We start from the raw sequence: 22960 nt of genomic DNA, 5'->3' as shown, positions 1-22960 counted from the left end.
GCTGGCAGCTTGATCCAATCTGGCCATTTTCCTCTGACTTCTCTTATCAACAAGGGGTTTCCATCCACAGAACTCACTCAATGTTTTTTTTTTTTTTTTTTTTTTTTTTTTTTTTTGTTAGCAACCATTCTGTGTAAACTCTAGAAACAGGTTTGTGGGAAATTCCCAGAAGATCAGCAGTTCTGAAATACTCAAATAAGTGCTTCTGGTACCAACATAGATGCCACGATTAAAGTCACAGTGATCACACTTTATCTTCATTCTGATGGTTGATGTGATCATTAAATGAAGCTCTTGACCTCTATCTACATGATTTTTGCATTGCACTGCTGCCACATGATTGGATGATTAGATAAATGCACAAATGTGCAGGTGTACAGTTGTTCCTTATAAAGTTGATGGGGGGTGTATTTTGAGCACCAGTTTAATTAAATGCATTAAAAATTAAGTTATGTCAATTAGATGATTAGTTTGTCATTACAATCATAAAAAAAGATACAGAAGCTTCACAGTGTTGTCATGTAATATTGGAGAAGGACCTCCGGACTACAGTTCCCAGCAGCCACTGCACTTCACGGCATCACGATAACATGACCACGTGCACCTGAATCACTTTCAAGTTAACGAGCAATTTTGTGTACATAGCCACAGTTTGCACTGCACTCCTTGTCTTGTGATTGTCTTTCTTTACCGCTGTCTCTGAGGCTGTGTTTGTGGTCATTGTTTTATGTTTATTCCTAGCCTTAGTGTTTTTGCCACTAGTTCCTGTTTTGTGTATGCTGGTGTTTGTATTAAAGCTATCTGCTCTTGCATCCATTTCAGCCTCCATATCGTGACAAGTGTACAGCTATCTACTTGAAAAGTGTTTATTATTATTATTATTAAGTTCTTACTATTATTAACTCACTCTTGTTACTTTACTACATTTACAAACAACCAAACTCCAAGTCTCTGTTTCAGAACAAGATGCATAGAATGATTAAGCAAAGTAAAGGTATATATTAATAAAGATATGACCCTGTAGTATTTCACATACTTCTGACCTACTGAACTTGGTTGAGGGAATTTTAGTGAAGGAAGGAAAACTGGCCTTTAATGAAATGCTGCACAGATAAATCAAGTGTATGAAAAATGTTTTTCATACACTTGAAAATGTGTAAGAAGTTAATGTTATATATTTGTTAAATAACATGTACATATGTTATAGTGTACAAAGTAATTCTATAACAGCAGCACTTCCTGGGAGTGGCCTTCTAGAGTGCTCCCTTGTGTGTATAGTTCAGCACATACAGCATTATTATAGAGAATCCTCACAGAGCTGTGTACAGAAATGTCTCAACTACACAACTTACTGTACATAGTGAGATACACATCACTGATTCTCACTGTAGCAACAGGTAATTAATTTTCATTACTTACTTAATTGTATTAATTAATACCCACATGTTTAAGAATAAAGTGACTAATTTCTTACATTAATGATTTGGTTTGATTGCAAAATAATTTTAAATATTTTTTTTATGTTCCTTAAAATAGGCAGTTTTGCAAATACAATTGGACCAAAGGATGAAGATGTCCGCATTGTCGGGAAAGACACAGACACTGTGACTCTTAAATGTTCATATGATACAAACAGTGATTACATTCTGCTTTACTGGTACAAACAATATCCTAACAGCGCACCACAGTTTTTACTGTATAAAGGCGCAAGGTCAAGATCAGATGAGAGCACTCCTACTGACACTCGATTAGAGTCAAATACAAACAGAGACTCTACTGAACTTACTATCAGAGGTCTAAAGCTCTCAGATTCTGCGCTCTATCACTGTGCTCTGAGAATAGTAGCACAGTAATACAGAGTCATTGAAAGGCTGTACAAAAACAGTATATATGAAGTTTCAAAAACCACATCAAAGATACTCCCTTTAACAAATTGTTATCATTTAACCACAAATATTTCTGGTAACATATGCAGCTGAAATAAATACAAATGAAAAACAAAAAGGGTTTAAACATGACAACTATATACACTCACACTCAATTGGTTAACTGGTCATTATTGCCTTCTTGCACCGATCACTGGCTTCTGAAGATCATGCTGTCAGCTTCACCAGGACAGAAACCTGGACCAAATATACACTGTGGGTTAGAACTTCAGGAAACACTCTGTTCTACACATTTGTGCAGCATTATAGCTATAGCATTACTGCTAGATTTTATTTATTTGGTCTATTCTAGTTTGATGGAATCTGAAATAAAACTGACAATAAAAATACAAAGGCAAACTACATCTAGTTTTTAAATGGTAAATTCAATAATTTTAGAAACTAGTTTAAATTTAAATGGAGCATTGGTTCCACTAGATTCAGAGACACCACTGAAAATGTGTAATTAAATTACTGATTGTCTTAGTTGTGTAGTAATAATAATTTTTTTTAGATTGGTTAGTAATGTGTAATTAAATTATTGATTGGTTTAGTTGGTAAATTGTGATTTAATCATTGTATAAAAATTATTTAAATGATTACATGATTTAAACTATATTATTGTGACTATTAGCTTTTATTAGCAGTTCCTACTTTTAGTGTGTGTTTACTTAAAATATACAGTATTTAGGCCAGATTCCCTAACTGAGGCTGAATGTTAAGCCAGGATGCTGAAGTAAGAATCAAGAATCTTTCAGCAACATTGGTGACACTGTGATGTGATGCTATGGGGTGGAGCTTCAGGAATCTTTATGATGTTAACATATCAGACTATAGAAAGAATATTTTCATTTGCTACGACCATTCATCATGTTCAAGATTATGTTCATGTGTCTGTGGCTTTCACTGGGTGAGTTTACATTTTTGTTACTGCAAAAATACTAATTTCTGATTGAATGAATATGATTTATTCAACACATTATTATTCTTTATTATTTAAAAAAACAATATTCTCTCTTCTCTACAACAGGTGACTCCATGGCAGATCCAATAGAGCCACTTGTTAGTCACAATGTTGTAGATGAAGGTGATAATATTACTCTGTCCTGCAGCTACAAAGGCTTCACTGAAAACATATATAATGTCCAATGGTACAGGCAATATCCAAAATCTAAACCCGACTTCCTTCTTTATATTACTCCAAGTGGAGAGCTAAGTCTCAACATCCCACCACGAATGTCTGCTAAAGTTAATGGAGAGAAACAAGTGGATCTGCTCATTTTCTCCACTGCTGTATCAGACTCTGCACTATACTACTGTGCTCTGGCGCCCACAGTGACAGGAAATCCAACTGTGCTGTACAAAAACTTTGACACAGTTTTGTTATATTGAAAGCAGTTTTGCCAATAATTTTGAGGAATGTACATGCTATTTTTGGGGATGTCTCTGTCTTTCTCTCTCATGATTTATAAAGAATGTATATTATTGACACTTGATATTGACAGTATTGAGTTACAATTATGTGAAAAAAGTAAGTACACCCCATGGAAACTGCTGGTGTTTTTTTTTGGACATATTTGGACAAACAAACATTTGATCCTCTTTAAAACAGTGCCTATAAATAAAGTTGACACACTCCATCAAATGACACATAAAATTGACATTTTGTAGTAATTTCCACAATTTAATTAATAATAATAATAATAATAATAATAATAATAATAATAATAATAATAATAATAATAATAATTTAAAAAAAACAACAGATCAGTCACATGGAATAAATAACTACACCCCTACATTTATCACCTTCAAATCCATAAAATTAGAATCATGTGTTCAAGATTGGGTGCCAGTGATTAGAACTTGTGAGAGTGCATCTTATTTATATCTAGTGTCTGGTGTTCCCTTTGTTACTGAGGTGTGTAGTATCATCATGCAAACATCTAAAGAGTTCTGTAAGGCCTTCAGAAAAAAAAAAAAAAGTTATGGATGCCTATGAGTCTGGCAAGGGATTTAAAAAGATCTCCAAATTATGTGTAATGCATCATTCCACTGTAAGGAAAATCATCTACAAATATCACAAATTTCAAACAATGGCCAATTTTTCCAGGACTGGTTGTCCCAGCAAATTCATCCAAAGAGCAAACTATCTGATGTAAAACGAAGTCTCCAAGAGCCACAAAAATTAATCACAGGATCTGCTAGTAAGTCTTGTAACTGTTGGTGTCAAAGTGCATGTTTCTACAATCAGAAAGAGATTGCACAAATTTGACCTGAATGGTAGGCATGCCAGGAAAAAGCCTTTTTGTCTAAAAAGAACATTACAGCAAGACTACAGTTTGCCAGTGAGCATATAGGCAAAGACCGGGCCTTTTGGAATAATGCACTCTGGAAAGACAAATTAAAGATAGAGTTGTATGGCCACAGTAACAGCAGACATGTTTGGTGGTGACCAAAGACAGCTATTCAGGAGAAGCACCTCATACCAACTGTGAAGTCCATACCAACTGTCATACTATTCCTGTTTTCAAATAGTTTGCCAGGAGCTTCTGGATTGTGTCAGCATTTAAATTATACTGTTTTATTCTTTACATTAATTATTTTGCGATATCATTCTCAGTTGTTGTAGTTTCACTTTCCCTTCTACTGTATTTTCATTTATTTTGAAGAACACTTTTGTTTCTTTCACTAAAGTCAGCAAGCGGCGTCCATCCACATTATAATAATAATAATAAACTTTATTTTATAAAGCGCCTTTAAAGCAGCTTCTCAAAGCGCTGTACATAAAATCACAGTCCACAGAAAAATAAAACAAATAAAAGTTAATAAGAAAAAAACAACAACAACATTTATAATAAAAAATAATTATAAAACAATCTAAAAAGACATCAGCAGTCGAATGCAAGTTTTAAAAAAGTGTGTCTTAAAAATGCCAAAAGTCTGGACTTCCCTGATTTCAGGAGGAAGAGAGCTCCAAAATGAAGGAGCATAGACAGAAAAAGCCCTGTCACCCATAGATTTTAGGTGTGTTTGTGGAACAGTTAACAGATTACACTGTGAGGAGCACAGTCTGCGATTTGGGGTGTAAGGGATTAATAAGCCAGATAAGTATTGCGGAGCCAATCCATGTAATGCCTTGTTTGTCAAAAACATGATCTTGAAATCGACACGGAACCTGACCGGGAGCCAGTGTAAGGACTTCAAAACAGGAGTAATATGGTCACATTTCCTGGTTCCCGTCAGGATCCGGGTGGCAGAGTTCTGAACATATTGCAGTTTGTTTATTGCGGCTTTAGAAACTCTGGCTTAAACGGCATTACAGTAATCCAGCGGTGTGACAGCAAATGAATTAATCAGCTTTTCAGCGACAGATAAGTTTAGCATTGGGCGTAGTCTGGCTATATTTCTGAGGTGAAAAAAGGATGCCTTCACAGTGCCCTGAACAAAAAAATCAAAAGTGAGGCTGGTGTCAAAAATTACACCAAGGTTCTTCATCTTACTTTGGGTCTCTAAAACAGAGCCATCAACAAACAGAGACAGTGGAGCCGCTTTGCGAATTTGATGACAGGAACCTATAAGCATAAACAGCACTCTTCCTGCTGAGGTCTGCGTTCAATTCCCAGCCAGGGAACCAACCTCAGCCAGTGGAGGGTTGAACGAACCAGTGAACCCATAGTACCAGACCCAAGCCCACAGAGGTGGATAGTAACGGGGTATATTTACTTTGTCACATTTACTTGAATAACTTTTGAATAAAATTTACCTTTAAGAGTAAGTTTAACTGGCCATACTCATTCAAAGTTAACTTTTAATCACAGAAATGTAATTTGACTTCACTACATCCGGTGGCTTTCTCCATTACTGTTAAATGTTAATGAATATATGTAGTTTATACTCATTATACATGTATTATACACTACAGCGATACCATGCAGTGGTCTGAATATGTTCTTACTTTTTTAGTGGCTCAGACCTGGAAGATAATGAACAAAAAGGGGGAAGAAGCAAGCATGTGGACGGAGGCAGGACACACTTTTTATTCTGTTCTGTTTTATAGACTGTTCTTTTGTTTTCTGTTGTCTGGTTTAAATGCAGATGCTAACAAGTTTGTGTTAACATGTGAAAATAAAGAGAGTCAACAGGAAAATGTTTGTTTTGGGGTATGTGTTTGAGATTTTGTGATGAAAATTTCAGGTTCTGTGTTATTGTACCCATCACAGGACTGGGGTATCTTGAACCCAGGTTTCATATCATATAAACAGAACAGACAGACAGACTTTCAAGGAGAGGTATGACTTACAGATCTTCATGGAGTCTGAGATTTGTGATTTTCCCTTTTTAAATCAGATCTGAAGTACCTAGTAACTTGCTATTTGAGTAGGCTTCGCATTGGATACTTTATTACTCTTGCTCAAGTAATTATTAACATTATTACTTTTTAATTTGAGCAATTATTTTTATGAGAAGTTTTACTTGTACTTGAGTAAAATTCTTACCTACTTTACCCACCTGCAAGCCCAGAAAATAGGTAGGGTTGTGTAAGTAAGGGTCTCGAGCATAAAAACTTGTGCCAGAATTAAATATGCAGATGTGTGAGCTCAAACCGAAGCAGCAGAGGGGAAAATTTATCAACATTCAATACTTGTTTTAATGATTTTATTTAAATAATGTATTGTAAACCTTTCTTTCTCATTTCTAAATAAATTATGGTAGAATTTCCATGATCGTAAACTGAGGGACTGATGCCAGAGTTGACATCACTACACCTAAGTAAGAGTGGGTGGAGCTCCATGTGATGAGACAGTTTAGACAGTTTCACAGTGATTCTGTAATTTATATCTACTGCAAGAGAGAGACAGAGAACAATCATGTTACTCTTCTTTGTTTTCATAGTCATTAAAAACATTGGTAAGTGATTTATATTATACACAATTATTAGGTGTACATAAGAGATTTGATACCTAAACATGATTATTCAGTTGGATAAAAAAATTGCAATATCTTTACAGCAGGTGCTGTTGACAATAACATTACACCAGACCAAACCATCATATATTCAAGTGAAGGCAGCAACACCACACTGTCCTGCACATATGATGCATCAGCTTACAGACTCCATTGGTATCGACAAAAGCCTCAATCTGGACCAGAGTTTCTACTGATGATTCTTGTATCTTCAAATGTTGTCACTGAAGCTACACAGCCTGATCCACGACTATCCATCAAACTTCATAAAAAGGGAAACAAAGTAGATCTCGAGATTGTTACTGTTGCAGTATCAGACTCTGCATTGTACTACTGCGCCCTGGAGCCCACACTGACACAAAACTCAAACAGGCTGTACAAAAAGTGTTTGTATTTTGTTTTTTTTTTCAGGAGGGGGAGCTATTTACCTGTTTTATTTAAATGTAATTTGCTTCCTTAGTTCCCAGACTTTGATGTATGTTTGTCTTTGAATATCAACAATATAATTTTTTTGGTAATGCTTATAAATTGGAAAAAATCTATGAAAATAAATGTTTATATTTAATCAATAAATGTATTCTTTTATTGATTTAATATTTTTTGCAAGGTTCATGTTCTTATTTTCCCTGACATAATAAAGACTTAATAGAAAGTTCAATAATATAATATAAAGTTAAATAATTTGAAATAATTGGCAGTTTATAAATGTTATGTAACGACAGCGAAGATGGATACACGTGCAGATTGTAGTTTAATGAAAAAACAAAGAATACAAATGAGATAGTTTGGAAACACAAAACAAAGTAGGATATCAAAGCAAAAACATACATGGATTAAAGAACATAACAAGAGCAATGAACAGCAACAGACGACAAAAGCTAGACAATGGGTGAAGTGCAAGATGTGACCAGAGATTGTCGACAACCTCCCAGAGATATCTCCTATGATTGGATCACCATCTGATTGCAAAGAACTTGATCAAGGGTCTGATCAAGTTCTTTGCAACGTTCTGCTGCACACTAGATAAGGTACTTCCACTTAAAATAAACATAATTAGAGAAAAATTACATCCCGTATACTTCCTGGTATAATGATAGCACATGTACCTTAAAACACACCACTCGAAAATTAGAACGTAAATGGCGGCATGCCAAACTGGTAGTATTTAAAACAGCATGGAAGGAGAGCCTCCTGAACTACAGACAATCTCTTAGTGTTGCAAGAGCAGTCTATCTCTCCACTATAATTGAAGATAACAAAAGTCTAGCCAGAGCTGTGTCAACCTGCAGTTCTCGCCTTGTGTTCCTCTGAAACTAAGCAGGGTTGAGCCTGGCCAGTACCTGGATGGGAAGACTAAGGTTGCTGCTTGAAGTATTATTAGGTAGGTCAGCGGGGCATGCTCACCCTGTGATCTGTATGGGGCTTAATGCCCCAGTATAGTGATGGGGACACTATACTATTTAAAAAAAAAAAGTCATTTAGATGAGACATTAAATTGAGGTCCTGACTCTATGTGGTCATTAAACATCCAAGGACACTTCTCGTAAAGAGTAGGGGTATAAGCCCAGTGTCCTAGCGAAATTCCCCCATTTCCCTTATCTATCTAAATTGGTACCAATCCATGCCATTGTTAAAGTCACACAGATCACATTTTTTCTTCATTCTGATGTTTGATGTCAACATTATCTGAAGCGCTTGACCTGTATCTGCATGGTTTTTATTTATTTATTTATTTATTTTGCATTGTGCTGCTAGCACATTAGTTAAGTGCATGAACATGCAGGTGTACAGGTCTTTTAAAGTGGACAGTAAGTGTATGTATGTGTGTAGTTGTATATAGTCAGTTATGGATGTGTGCTGTTTTCATAACACTGTTTAAGATGAAAAATGTGGAAACTGAACCATTTTCCAGCAGGTAGTTATGTGAACCCTATTTATAGCTTGGTTCTTATTCATTTTAGGAACCGGATAGTTGAGTTAGATTTATAATCCCAATTCCGAAAAAGTTGGGACACTAGAGAAAATGCAAATAAAAACAAAGAGGAGTGATTTTTAAATGTACTTTGACATGTATTTCAACAAAAGATGTATAAAGGCAGGGTAGTTGATGTTTTACCTAAACAACTGCATAGCTTTTTAAAGATAAATATTTCTTTTGAAGTTGATGCATGCAACATGTTCCAAAAAAGTTTAGGCAGTTTAGGGGCAGTTTAGGACTACTAGCGATGTGACAATCTTAAAAAAAACGTCATGTAATGTACAGTATCTCACAAAAGTGAGTACACCCGTCACATTTTTGTAAATGTTTGATTATATCTTTTCATGTGACAACACTGAAGAAATGACACTTTGCTCAATATAACTCAACACACAGCCAATAATGTCTAAACCACTGGAAACAAAAGTGAGTACACCCCTAAGTGAAAATTTCCAAATTGGGCCCAAAGTGTCTCTGGCACCTGACAGACTGTCCAGCACCACAGAAAGGTCCCAGGTGGGCCTCAGACACCTGACACCACACATAAACCTCGAAGTTAGAGGATTTTTCCCCACAGAGACTCCATCAATAGGGGCATGGCTGTCCAAAATGGTGGCCACATAGACCCTGAATGTAGAAGGAGCCATCACCGCTGAGAAATGTCCTTGTAAGAACTCCAGGCTTGTAGCGATTTCACAGTTCACTGGGTCTAGTTGATGTTCCTCACACCACGAGAAAAAAAGTCACCACTTGAGTGCATACAATTTCCTCCTGGATGGTGCACTAGTGTTCAACACAGTCTCTACCACCTCAGTTGTGGGAATCTATGTGCTGATGCCCCTCAGGGGCCAGACCCACAGTTCCATAGTTCTGGCCAAGGGTGATAAAGCAACTCTCTGGCCTGAGACAGTAGAGCCCTGCAGATGAGAATCTTCCAAGGAGTGCCGCCTAGCAGAGATATTATCTCTGAGAACGATATTCGAGCTGGCCAATTAGGTGCTACTAGCAGCAGACACAGACAGTCTTGGTGAACTCTCACTAGAACTTGTGGGAGCAGAGCGATTAAGGTGACTTCGGCAACATGTGCACCATGGAATCCAGCCCCAATGGTACATGAGGAGTGAGGGCTGGACAGCGTGTTGTCTCGACACATCCACTTCTGCTTGGCCAAACCTCAGCCAAACAGACTCCACCGCTTGAGGATGGAGCCTCCAACCCCCTGGGCCTCAGCTGCTGCAACTATCCGGTTGGCCAGAATGTACATTGCACTCACTGACAAGAACTTTCCCTCTGCCCAGAGAAGAATTAGTTTTGCCTGTCTGAACAAGGGACATGAACGTAACCTTCCTTGGTGGTTGATATATGAGACCACCACTATGTTTTCTGTGACAACTAACACATGGTGACCTCTTAATTGAGGAAGAAAGAATTTCAGTGCTGGAACACTGCCTGAATTTCTAGGCAGTATATATGCCACTCCAGATGAGGGCTGCTCCAAAGACCACGAGATGGACAGCCACCTAAGACTGCACCCCAGCTTGTGAGGGAGGCATCTGTCATTGCCATCTTGTGATAAGGAGATGCCCCTATAGTGTGACCCAAGGTTAGAAACTGGGGACACCTCCAAATTCTCAGAGCACCTAGGCATCACCGTGTGACACTGATTACTCTCAGAGGTTACGCCCCAACAGTCTCACATAGAGACTGGAGGGGATGCCCAGATCCAGCTTTATCTTGCTCAATGGTTATAGGATCGACCATATGTCTTTTGGGGATAGAAATGCCCTTATCATACTAGAATCCCATATAACCCCTAGAAAAGTTGTCCTCGAGAAATTCACTGGAGATAGAATACTTTTCTTGAGGTTCAACCTGAGCCCCAAGCTCTTCATGTGGGAAAGAACAACATCTCATTGTTGAATCGTCAGTTCCCTGGATTCTGCTAGAATTAACCAGTAGTCCAAGTAGTTTAGAAGACGGATGCACTTTAGTCACAATGGAGCCAGAATGACATCCATGCACTTTGTGAAGGTGCGATGGGATAAAGCTAGCCCGAAGGATAGAACCTGATTTTGGCATGTGTCGCCTGCAATGCAAACCCCAGGAACTTCCTGTGACTGGGCAATATTTCTATGTGGAAATATGCACCTTTTAGATCTATCGTCACAAACCAGTCCTCAAACTGAATCTGTGGAATAATAATTTTGATCATCAGCATTTGGAACCTGTATGTCTGAAGAGTACAGTTCAGATGACACAGATCTAAAATTGGCTGTATACTCCTCTATTTTTTTAGACCAGGAAATAACAGCTGTAAAAGCCTCCCTCCCTCAGGGAATGGGGTACATGTTCTATGGCCCCTTTGTCCAAGAGGGAGCTTACTTCCTGCGCTAACGTCGGGCTCTGGCCTGTGCTGACTACTGTGGTGAGCATACCTCTGAACTGGGAGGCTCGAGCTCTGAACTGGACCTGGTAACCCTTTTCTACAATAGACAGAACCCATTGAGACACATTTGGCAGTAGTTTCCAAGCTGCCAGATGGTCTTTATGTGATGTTAACTATTCTGTATTCTATTGGAGGGACAGCATCAGATTTTTGTTACCCTGTGACAGCTCGTTGACCAGAGAACACTGAAAACTTGGGACAGCCTTGGCTATGGGAGGCACTACAGTAGTACTGGGGGCTAACTGCCCTTACAACCTCATGTCCCCTGATATGTCCCTCCACAGTCCCTCAGGATCACTCCTCTTTGTCTGCTTCTCTGCTTCTGCTTCTCGTCTGGCTGTCTGCAGGGGTTGACAGGCTGCCGTACTCACCTTCTAGGTGTCCTTCACACTAACGCTGGCCTGGGATCCACTCGTGGTTACCCAGGTGAACTCGACACAACAGCGAAGGAACTGGCTGAATGCCATCATATGTCGAGCTCACTCAGCAGGTCTGCTTGGTAGGCCTGCAAGACTGTCATTGTCTGCCGTGACCCGCAAGCAAGACCCACTACAAGACCCACCAATGCTACGGTGTACTTACATGGCTTGGATGGCAAAGCCAGCCCTCCTAATTACCTGCCGTCGATGGAGAGAGGTAGCTCGCAAGCACCTCCTCCACCTTCAGCATAGCTAAATAGCCATAACGTTCATTCCCCACAATGGCCGAATATTCCAACATCGTGGGGTTATAAATACAGCTTATGCATGGTTTTCCCCAGAAGCCTGATATTTTGTCATGCACTTCTGGAAAAAAGTGGCGTTTTCTGCAGTGTGAGGGATTTACATTCACTTGGGAGAAAAAAGCTCAACCAGCCTTAGTAATCACTTCAAGCAGCTCTTTATATGCTGCTCTCAGTTTTTAAGACACTCCTCGGAGTCAGAGGGGAATTAATACTATTATTTTTGTGTGTGTGTGTCTTTTTTCTGCTTTCCATAGCGGAAGGAGGACTCCAAAATCCAGGGGAGAGCCAGACCCGGAAGGCAGAGCAAGAGATAGAGCAGCAATCATCTCCCGCTCCTCTTCCGGATCCAAGAGAGATCCACCAGACTTGAGATGGCTAGCTGCATCGGCAGCGGCCGGCCCAGATCCGCGAGGCTCTGAAACCCAATATATAGGCATGATTTTACACAAACTTCAGATGCCGGTCACGCGCGAGGATACTCCCATAGTGTTATGCTAAACACAACGTAGAGTTCCCTTTGAAAGGGAACAGCTTCTTTGTTAGCTTGTATGTTAAACATAGTAATGATTAAGTAAAGATGTGTATGAAAAAACATTAATAAACAGACAAATTAAGAAAAAAAACTTTGACACTGTATATACTAGAGTATAGAAAGAGTATAGGAAGAAGGAAAAATAAGGTAGATGGCATGAAATTCCGATGTATTTTCAGCAGATACAGCACTATAATACCGAATCCTCATAGAGCTGTACTCAGAAATGGCTTAATGCACATAGTGAGATACATACCACTGATTCTCACTGTAGCAACAGGTACTTCATTTTAATTGATAACTAAGTTAATTATATTAATTACTACTCATATTTGAAGAATTAAGGTATATATAGAAAATGTGTTTTGTTTCCTTAACTTAAATACTTTACATATATATTTATTTATGTCCTTCTTTACAACACGCAGCTTTGCAGATAAAATTGGGCTACCAGAGAAAGATGTTAACATTGTTGGTGTAGTGGGGTGTGTGTCGTGGTTAAAACTTCACCCTTATTAACTATGTGGCCAATAAGCTATCTTCCTACCACAGTATATAAGTGGTTGTTTAGGCCTCCCAGAAGGCGTCATGGTCAAAAACCCGCCCCTTCCTTTCATTGCTATGGACTACAGAGTGTGATGTTGGGCTACTGAGACTGGGTGTAAGTGTGATGTGCTGCTCACTCTCAGTGCGGTGTGCCGTCAAGACCCCCATCTGTGTAGCATGGTAGTTTAATGTAACTCCAGTTAGCACACCAGCTGTTGCTGTCATGACTATTAAAGAAGATATCATGATTTTCGTATGTGCCATCGTGAGTACGATGTCACCGGATCATGGGTCCTCGATTTTGCATGCGATAAGGCGGGCTGAGTGAGAAGTGGTTGTTTCGGTACAGCTCCTCCCTCTCACTTGCGGAGCCAAGTTGCTGCTTGCTTGATTGTTTGGATTTGCTGCTTCGGTTTGCTTTGCTTTTACTTTGCGTTTGCTTGGTTTGGGGCTGCTTTGCTGCTTTGGGCTGTTTTATTTTGTTATTTTGTTTCATTTGTTTGTTACCATCACAGAGATTAGTTTTATTGAATTTAACTGTTGTAACAGTCTTTATCAGTTATGCTGATACCACTATGTGGTAGTAGTGGTTTTGGTCAGTCTTGGTAAACTTGCTACCTGTAACCTGTGTGAGCTCGGAGTTATCTCTGTGTTTTTGTGACAGCAAGTTTGTCTTTGTTTTGTGTTTTATTCTTTTGTTTGCCTGCTTTGAGCATATTGTAAATGATTTTGGGTTTTTGTTTTCTCCTTGTAGGAGCAGTGTGCTTCCTGAGGCTGGGGGGAGTTCTTGGCTACACCTTAGGCTTTACCTAACCAAGGGCTGTTATTATTGCTGTGTTTATTTGCAGTGAACTTTGTGGGTATGATTCCGATTGGTGGGGTTCTTCTCCCTTTTGTATAGCTGGTGCTGTCATACTAGCCTGCCCTTCATGCAGGAAGCAGAAAGTTTTTGTGTGTCTTTGGGTTATTTTCCTTGTTTTCTCGGGGTGGTGTAGTTGCTATGAAACGAGCCACATTGATACGTTGGGAAAGAAACAGACACTGCTACTCTGAAATGTTTATGTGAGTCAAGCAGCATTTACATTTGGCTTTACTGGTACAAGCAATATCCAATATCCACACTGTCATTAAAGCAAAAACGGAACATACCAAATGCTAAGAAACCCTGAAATTCATGTAAATATTACAAAGATTCTACATTTCACTAAAGTTGTTGTGAATAATATAACTTGCATTGAAAATTGTTGCATAAAATTAGAAAATAATGCAGAATAGCAAACAAATTCACTAGTGGTCTCAGACATTTGGACCCCACTGTATATATAATACATAATTAAAATGCTTGATAACTTAATTAGCTTTTTTTCTTTTTTTTTTAATATAGAATGCAATCAATATTTTCCCCAATAATTACATTCTCTTCCTGCTTTCAGTTTGTGTTTGTTTACTATGTGCCCAGGACAGGTTCTCAATGTGAGGCTGAATGCAAAGCCATGATGCTTTAGTAAGAAACAACAACAATCTGTCAGCAACATGAGTGACAGTGTCATGTGATGCTGTGAGGTGGAGCTTCATGAAATTTGATGTTACTATATTAGAGTACAGAAATGCCCCAGAATAGTTTTATTTAGCTAAGACCATTCATCATGTTCACTATTATATTCATGTGTCTGTGGCTTTCACTAGGTGAGTTAACATTGACTTTTTGTATAAATATTGCATAAATATTAAATGTTGAATTAATGATTAAGTAGTCTGTGTGGTGTTAGAAAAAAGCAGAATGTGAGACTTATTTAACTGTTGCTTGATCCAAACATGTAATGGTTAAAAACATTATGTTCTCTTCTCTATGACAGGTGACTCCATGGCAGATTCAATAGAGCCACTTTTCCCTCATAAAGATATAGGTGAAGGTGATAATGTTACTTTGTCCTGCAGTTACAAAAAATTCAGTGGTACAGTAAACTACCTGCACTGGTACAGGCAATATCCAAAATCTACACCCAAGTTCCTTCTTTTTATTGATCCAAGTGGATTTAAAAGTAACTCCATCCCACCACGTCTGTCTGCTGACATTGATAAAAATGGTAAACAAGTGGATCTGCTCATCTCCTCTGCTGCTGTATCAGACTCTGCACTATACTACTGTGCTCTGGAGCCCACAGTGACAGGAAATCCATCTGCACTGTACAAAAACCTTGACCCGGTTTTTATTGTGATACTGGAGCCTGCTCAACAGCTAAAGTTCAAAATGCATGGTAGGAGACCAGGAAACCTGCTACTTTTTAGCGTATTCTCTCTTTCTCTTTCCCTCTGGGTAAAATAGCTCTGACCCGTCAAAGCATGGACAAGGCCTGTGCTGTGGTATCTGGAACCAAGAAGTAAAGTTGCAAAGTAGGGCCTCCATGGATTGGACTTGTTTGTCCAGCACATCCCCCAGACGCTCAATTGGATATAGATGTGGAATTTGGAGGCCAAGTCAACACTTTGAACTCTTTATGTTCCTCAAACTATTCCTGAACAATTCTTGCAGTGTGGCAGCATTAACCTGCTGAAAGAGGCAACAGCATTTAGGGCATACCGTTGCCATGAAGGAGTATACTCGGGCTGCAACAATGTTATATAATATATATGTGGAATTTGGAGGCCAAGTCAACACTTTGAACTCTTTATGTTGCTCAAACTATTCCTGAACAATTCTTGCAGTGTGGCAGCATTAACCTGCTGAAAGAGGCAACAGCATTTAGGGCATACCGTTGCCATGAAGGAGTATACTCGGACTGCAACAATGTTATATAATAACATCCACATGAATGCCAGGACCCACGGTTTCCCAGCATAATATTGCCCAGAGCATCACACTGTCTCCCCCAGATTGCATTCTTCCCATAGTACTTATCCTCCCCATGTATGTAATGCACATGCGCCCAGCTGTCCACATGATGTAAAAGAAAATGTGATTCACCAGACCAGGCCACCCTCTTCCATTACTCCATTCCAGTTCTGATGCTCATGTGCCCATTGTATCTGCTTTCAGCAGAAGACAGGGGTCAGCATGCTGTGTGGTCTGACACCTTTCTATCATAGCCACCATTAACTATTTCAGCAATTTGTGCTACAGAAGCTATTCTGTGGGACCAGATGGCTAGCCTTCGCTCCTCATGCGTATCACTAAGCCTTGGGAACTCATGATCCTGTCCCCAGTTCTTCCTTGGACCAATTTTTGTAGGTAATATCCACTGCATACTGGGAACACCCCACAAGACCTTTTGTCAAGGTCGCTCTGATACTTAAATTTTTCCTGCTTCAGACACACAAAATTTGAGAAGGTTATATATATATATATATATATATATATATATATATATATATATATATATATATATATATATATATATATATATATATATATATATATAATCACTTTGTCAAAGCACACAGCAAATTGTTATGTTTATGGAAACCTCGATATCTTAGCTCAGGATGGTCCTAGCTCCTTGGAACAAAAAACTGATTTCTGAAGCACATTTCAAGGTACATTTGCATTTTACATATACTTGTTCCTCATGCTTAGAACTTATGTCCAACTTATGATTGACTAAAAGGGTGCCAATAATTGTTGCACGCCTGTATTTAACAAAGATTCTTATTTTTGATAAACCTCGGTTTTTTGTTTGCAATTGTTTTATATCAATGAGATCAAAAGATTAAACAATAAAGACAATTGTTCTCATATTTAACAAGGGTGCCAATATTAGTGGAGGGCACTGTATATTCCACTGGTTACAGAGCTAGGGCTAGTAGAAATCTGGGTAAAAGCCAACTTTATTCATGCAGTTTGAGAAATGAACAGATGTAATATAAGCATAACAAATAATGGTAACTCTTTACATTAAGGTTCCCTTTGTAAAGCATTTATAAAGGTATTCAATAATGTGTAATAACTCATTTACAATTGAATTTTAAATCACTGATAGGCAGCTAGAACTGCATGAATAAAAAAGGTGACTAATGAATACCTGCCAAATAGTGATCCATATTTAATTCACATGTTATAAATGCGTAATAAATGTATTTATTCATACTTATTTGACTCAAATCCAGATTCATGATTATCATGATGTTAATTGCAAAATGAATGTTATAGTGAGACTGAAGAGTGTTGTATTGTTTTTTCTTATTCTAATATCTCACGACTCATGTCACTTTTCCAATCATGTTGCCTACCACACTGAAAAAATAAATATATATATTGTCCCTAATTACATTCAACGTTATTAAATTGTACTCATTTAATTAATTAGAAATATATAAATATATATTAATTGTTTTTTTATGCATATCACATGTGTTTTGAACCAAGTTATGTGAATTAATTAAAGTCAGTTAGAAAAAAATATGATGGTTTCATTTGAGGCCCTCTTTGCACGTGCGTATTAATATAACACATGAGCAGTTTCCTTGGTATTTCTGGTACCACACGGTGTGAATTGAAGACCATTCCACTTATGGAGTTTCATCATACCATCAATTTGCCCAGTAAGTAAGATGTATTTCATATTATGCAGTACCATTCATTACAGTAAACAGTCTGTTGATTGATTAAAGAAAATATTAGTGCTGACTCATAATATAATATGCTAAACATTAAAGCATTCACATTGTAAGTTACAGAGTTTTTTTGTAGTGTAGGTCAACATTGCACGTGAAGTCACATGCATGTGAGTATGCATGCATTTGTAGCATGTGTGAGAGATTGTGCCTGCTTGTACTTTGCCAGTGAACGATTGTGTGTGTGTGTTCACTGTAGAATGTTTTTACTATGTGACGAATTTCCAGTTTTATTCCTATTGGATCACAATATAGTGTTGGGATTTATAAATCTTTTCAGAGACACAGCAAGCTCACGATAGACTTCGGAAATGTGACGTCAACCAAAGAGACACAAGGCATTCTGGGACTTTAGGACACGGAAGCATGGTAGAGACTGAGTAGTACCAGAGTTAGACAATGGTGTTTGCATTATTTAACTTCAAAATACACTGAAATGGTAAATCCTTGTTGTGTTTTCGACTGCCATACCATTCGCATGACTGCAGTGGAAACAATATTGAAAATGGAGTGCGATTTTTCAGCATTCCAGCTTGGAAGCAACACAAAAGAACTCATGTCGCTGAGTTAACAAATGGCATGGGTAGCAGCTGTTGTCGTGGAAAACAATCTTTCCAGCCTAAGTCAAAAACTTCAGAGACAGCGAGATAGTAGATGTCAAAAAGTAAACAAACTTTATTTAATCAATAAAGTTAGACAGGCTGTGGAAAGTCTAAAATATGCAAATACACACAGCCCTTTTTTATACTTATCTCCACAGCGTAATCATCTTACGCAGGGTTTTTGCCTTTCCTCATTAAAAGAGACCAATCTTCTTCACCACAATTAATTATTCATGTCTGTATGTTATCTTAAATTTGTGGAGCAAGCGCAGGTAGTTGTTTTTCTTGAAATGGTGTTAGGAAGACATGGTTTCTTTTTTTTTTTTAAAAAAAAAAAGGTTTCACTCAGTCAGAGTCTTTAGGGTTTTTTTGTTTCTCCGTGACCTTGACCAACACTCCCTTCTTTGGCTGAAACCTACCTCCCCTCCTAAGGCTCTATCCTAACTCGTTAATTGGTATCTGGCCTCACAGTTATTTACTTCTGTGGAGGAAGATATAGGCTGGTACAGAAAAACAATTATTGTACAGTAAGGCACAGAATTCATCTAACTCAATAGACACTTAGAATATAACATGATCAAACATTATTCTGTGGCTTTAGATGATTTTTCTAAATATAGATGATACATATAGGTTATGCTTATTAATTAATATTGATTATTTGATTATGTGTAAGTAACAATTCTAAATGTTGGTTATACATATTGAATATACTTCATTAACATAACCAAATGGTATTTACACATATTGATTATACTTCATAAATATTTTCTGTATTGTAAGACAAACAAACATCACATTCAGCAATATTTCCCGACACACGTTCATGTGTTCATGGCATTTTCACACAGGGAAGTTATTATACAATCACCTATAACTTTTATTTGGTTACGGCTAGTAATGTAAATGTGCTGTAGAGTTGTTTCTACACAGCTAACTTTGTACAACTAGCTGGCTCCATAGATACATAACAAATAAAATAAATTCTGTCCTTTTTTCAGGCAAACCAGACTATGAAATGCTAGAGTGTCATCCTGACTGGATACCGTCATTACACCTCGGGCACACAGATGTCAAAGCAATGATGATGCTGCACCAACAGAGGTCAGAAATGGATGATGCTGCACCATCAGATGAAGCACCAAAGGATAACATTGGAGAACAGCACAACTGATTTAAAATCATCAATCAGTTACCAATCAAAAAACAATGTCTAATAACTTATTATTATGTTTCTTTTTATTTGAATATAGGGTATACAAAGAGATGACTTCTTGAAAGACCTGGCAAACACCACCATGGCTATTTCTGTCATTAGAAAGGAAGGAGGAGATCTTGGACACTTTTGAATTGTTGTTGATGGGGTCATAATTCTTGACCACATCAGATCTGTTGCAGTGATGTGGGGTGCAATCTATGTCCTTAATTTGGCATACCTAAAAGAGCTCAAATACTACTGTGAATTTATTCAGAAAGTCCTTATGCAGATGAATTCTGAAAGGTTCTTCCCTACAGTTCTAGGACTGAAAAACTAAATAAGTTTTGTAATTTTACTACAGGCACTGATGTTCAGGTTCATACTATACAAACTGCAATTTGTTACATGAAATGTCAGCACTTTGTTGTTAACTGTTGCTATTACTATATTGTGGCTGGTTACTTATGTGGCCAATTTAACAGTTGTATAGTTTAAGCACTGTTGGTTCAATGATGCACAAACAAATGTTATGTAGCCTTTTTCCACCTGTGATTTTTTTACTTTTTGTGGTTATTTTATGAATGGGCAATTTGTTCTTATAAATGTCTGAAGTGTTTTAGCAGTTTTTTAAATGCAGTTTTTGCATTAAAAAAGTGTATTGCGCAGTCCGTACAGGATTTCACAGAACCATTTATTTATGAGCTATAAATGTTAGTAGCCTGTGAAAGAGCCCCTTAATGTAAAGTGGATGCCTGTGGACCATTTATTCATGACTTATAAACGTTAGTAATCTGTGAAAGTGCACCTTAGTGTAAAGTGGATGCCTGTGAGCCAATAATTCATGAGTTATAAATATCAGTAACCTGTGAGAGTGTATCTTAATATAAAGTGGACGCCTGTGAACCATTTATACATGAGTTATATACAGGTGTCCACTTTACATTAATGGCTCACTATTTGGCAGGTATTTCATTAGCGTGACACTTTTTATTCATGCCATTATAACTGCCTATCAATGATTTATATTGCACTTGTAAATGAGTTATTACTCATTAATGAACACCTATATAAATGCTTTACAAAGGGAACCTTAATGTAAAGTGTTACCCAAGTAATAATAATAATAATAATTATTATTATTATTATAACATGTATTGGTATGTAAAAGAGCGTGTGTGTGTGTGTGTGTGTGTGTGTGTGTGTGTGTGTGTGTGTGTGTGTGATTGTGCCCTGCGATGGATTGGCTTGCCAGTCCAGGGTGCTCCCCGCCTTGTGCCCCATGCCCCCTGGGATAGGCTACAGGTCCCCCACAACAAAGTAAGGATAAGTGGTACAGAAAATTATTACTGAATTATTATATAGGATTACTGAAAAAAACATCGAAACTACAGAGGTTAAATCTTGGGAGATAAAACAGCCTCTAACTCCAAAAGATATGTTTAAGAGGTGAAGTCGGATGCAGTGGGTTGATCAGCAACAGTGTAATAGTTCTGTGTTGTACTGGTGAGGCTTGCTGATATTGTGAAGTGATTATCTGTACAAAGTTATGGTAAAACAGCAGCACTTCCTGGGTGTGACCTTCTAGAAACGTGTTCCCTCATCTGTAAAGTTCAGCACATACAGCACTATTATACAGAATCCTCACAGAGCTGTGTTCAGAAATGTCTCAACTATACAACTTACTGTACATAGTGAGATACATACCCCTGATTCTCACTGTAACAAAAGGTAATTTATTTTCATCAGTTAATTTATTGTGTTAATTCAGAACCATGTTTGAAGCATTATGGTATTCCTTTCTGAAGATGATGTTTTGGTTTGTTTACAAAAATACTTCACAGATTTATTTCTTTATGTTCTTCTTTACAACAGGCAGTTTTGCAGATGAAATCTGGCCGACAGATGAAGATGCCAACATTGTCAGGCATGAAAAAGACACTGTTACTTTGAAATGTTCATATGAGTCAAGCAGTGAATACATTTATCTTTACTGGTACAAACAATATCCTAAGAGCTCACCACAGTTTTTACTGTATAAAGGCGCAAGGTCATATAGTTCTCATGAGCGCAAGGCCACTGACACTCGATTAGAGACAAAAACAAGCGGAGACTCTACTGAACTTACTATAAAAGGTCTAAAGCTCTCAGATTCTGCACTCTATCACTGTGGTCTCAGAGTAGGATCACAGTGATACAGAGTCAATAAAAGGCTGTACAAAAACCTAAAAATGGTTTATATCAAATTTCTTAAACCAGTGAAGATTAAAGTAACTCCCTGCCAACTTGTTAACCACAGAGACAAACAACATTTGTGGTAACATATGCAGCTGAAAGAAAAAGAGGAATAAAGAACACAACAACTACATATTAATCACTGTGAATTCACAAATCTACATTTTTCATTTTCCAAAATATATTTTAATGACACGTCAGGTTTTCCCCACAACCCACTGTAATCAATTTTCATTCATTTGCTCATTTGTGTGTTATGCATGTAGGTGTGTGTGTACAAACAAATGTGAGTTTGATTGTAAAGATAGAGATATATAAGAAAACTTTCAGTGGAATTTGCTTTTACTTGTTTCACGACAAGATCTGACTGTGAAGAGCTTTGTTGAATAAGGGTCATGTTTATATATAAGTATTATCTAAAACATAGTTCTGTGAACAATTGATGATGACTCCAGCCTTTTTAGCTTTTAGTAACTTGAGCTCAAACTTGAACAGGGGTACATGGCACTGTGAAGCAGCAATGCTACCTTCTGCCTCCAACTCACAGTTCATCAGGCCTGAAAAGTGGAAATTAAACAACATTTTGACATTTGTAATTTGTTCTTGGTGGATATTTGTATTTGCATAGGAAGTTATGATATACAATCACTTTTAAGAGTAGCTTCACTTTTGGTTTTCTGTGCACTGTCCTTAGTCAGGAGATGTGAACTGTTAAATCTGCCTGAATACTACATTTCATTGGATACTAAGATTATAATCATGCTGCTGATGCACAACAAGTTTGGCCTATTAATACCACTAGAGACACACCCAAAACTGGTGAGAACTTTTTGCAGCCTCACAAATATAATTTTATAAAAAAGCATGAAAATGGTTACACAGACTTCTTTGACATGTTTAATAATAAATATATAATATCCATCCATGTTCTGTACTGCTTATCCTACACAGGGTCATGCCTGGAGCCTATCCCAGGGGACCCGGCCCACAAGGCAGGGGTGCCAACCCATCACAGGGCACAATCACACACATATTCCCACACCACGGACAATTTGGAAATGCCACGTATTTGGACGGGGGGAGGAAACCAGAGTACCCGGAGGTTGTGGGAGAACATGCAGGATTCAAACCCCCAACCCTGGCGGTGTGAGGCAAACGCTATGTAACCACTAAACCACCATGCCCCCCACTAAATAAA

At 37.8% G+C, this 22960-nt stretch overlaps 1 gene segment (V, D, J or C); it reads left to right on the top strand.

Annotated features, from left to right (window-relative positions):
* Positions 1-1211: 1211 nt before the first annotated feature.
* On the top strand, positions 1212-11540 carry LOC128632985 (immunoglobulin lambda variable 2-23-like). The segment is given in 3 exon segments: positions 1212-1397; positions 1537-1859; positions 11364-11540. Coding segments are annotated over 3 exon segments (519 nt in total).
* The last annotated feature ends 11420 nt before the right edge of the window (positions 11541-22960 follow it).

The sequence above is a fragment of the Ictalurus punctatus genome, chromosome 7 (assembly GCF_001660625.3).
Source record: "Ictalurus punctatus breed USDA103 chromosome 7, Coco_2.0, whole genome shotgun sequence".
NCBI lineage: Eukaryota > Metazoa > Chordata > Actinopteri > Siluriformes > Ictaluridae > Ictalurus > Ictalurus punctatus.
The sequence above is the reverse complement of the archived record's forward strand: the minus strand, read 5'-3'. Positions and strand labels throughout refer to the sequence as shown.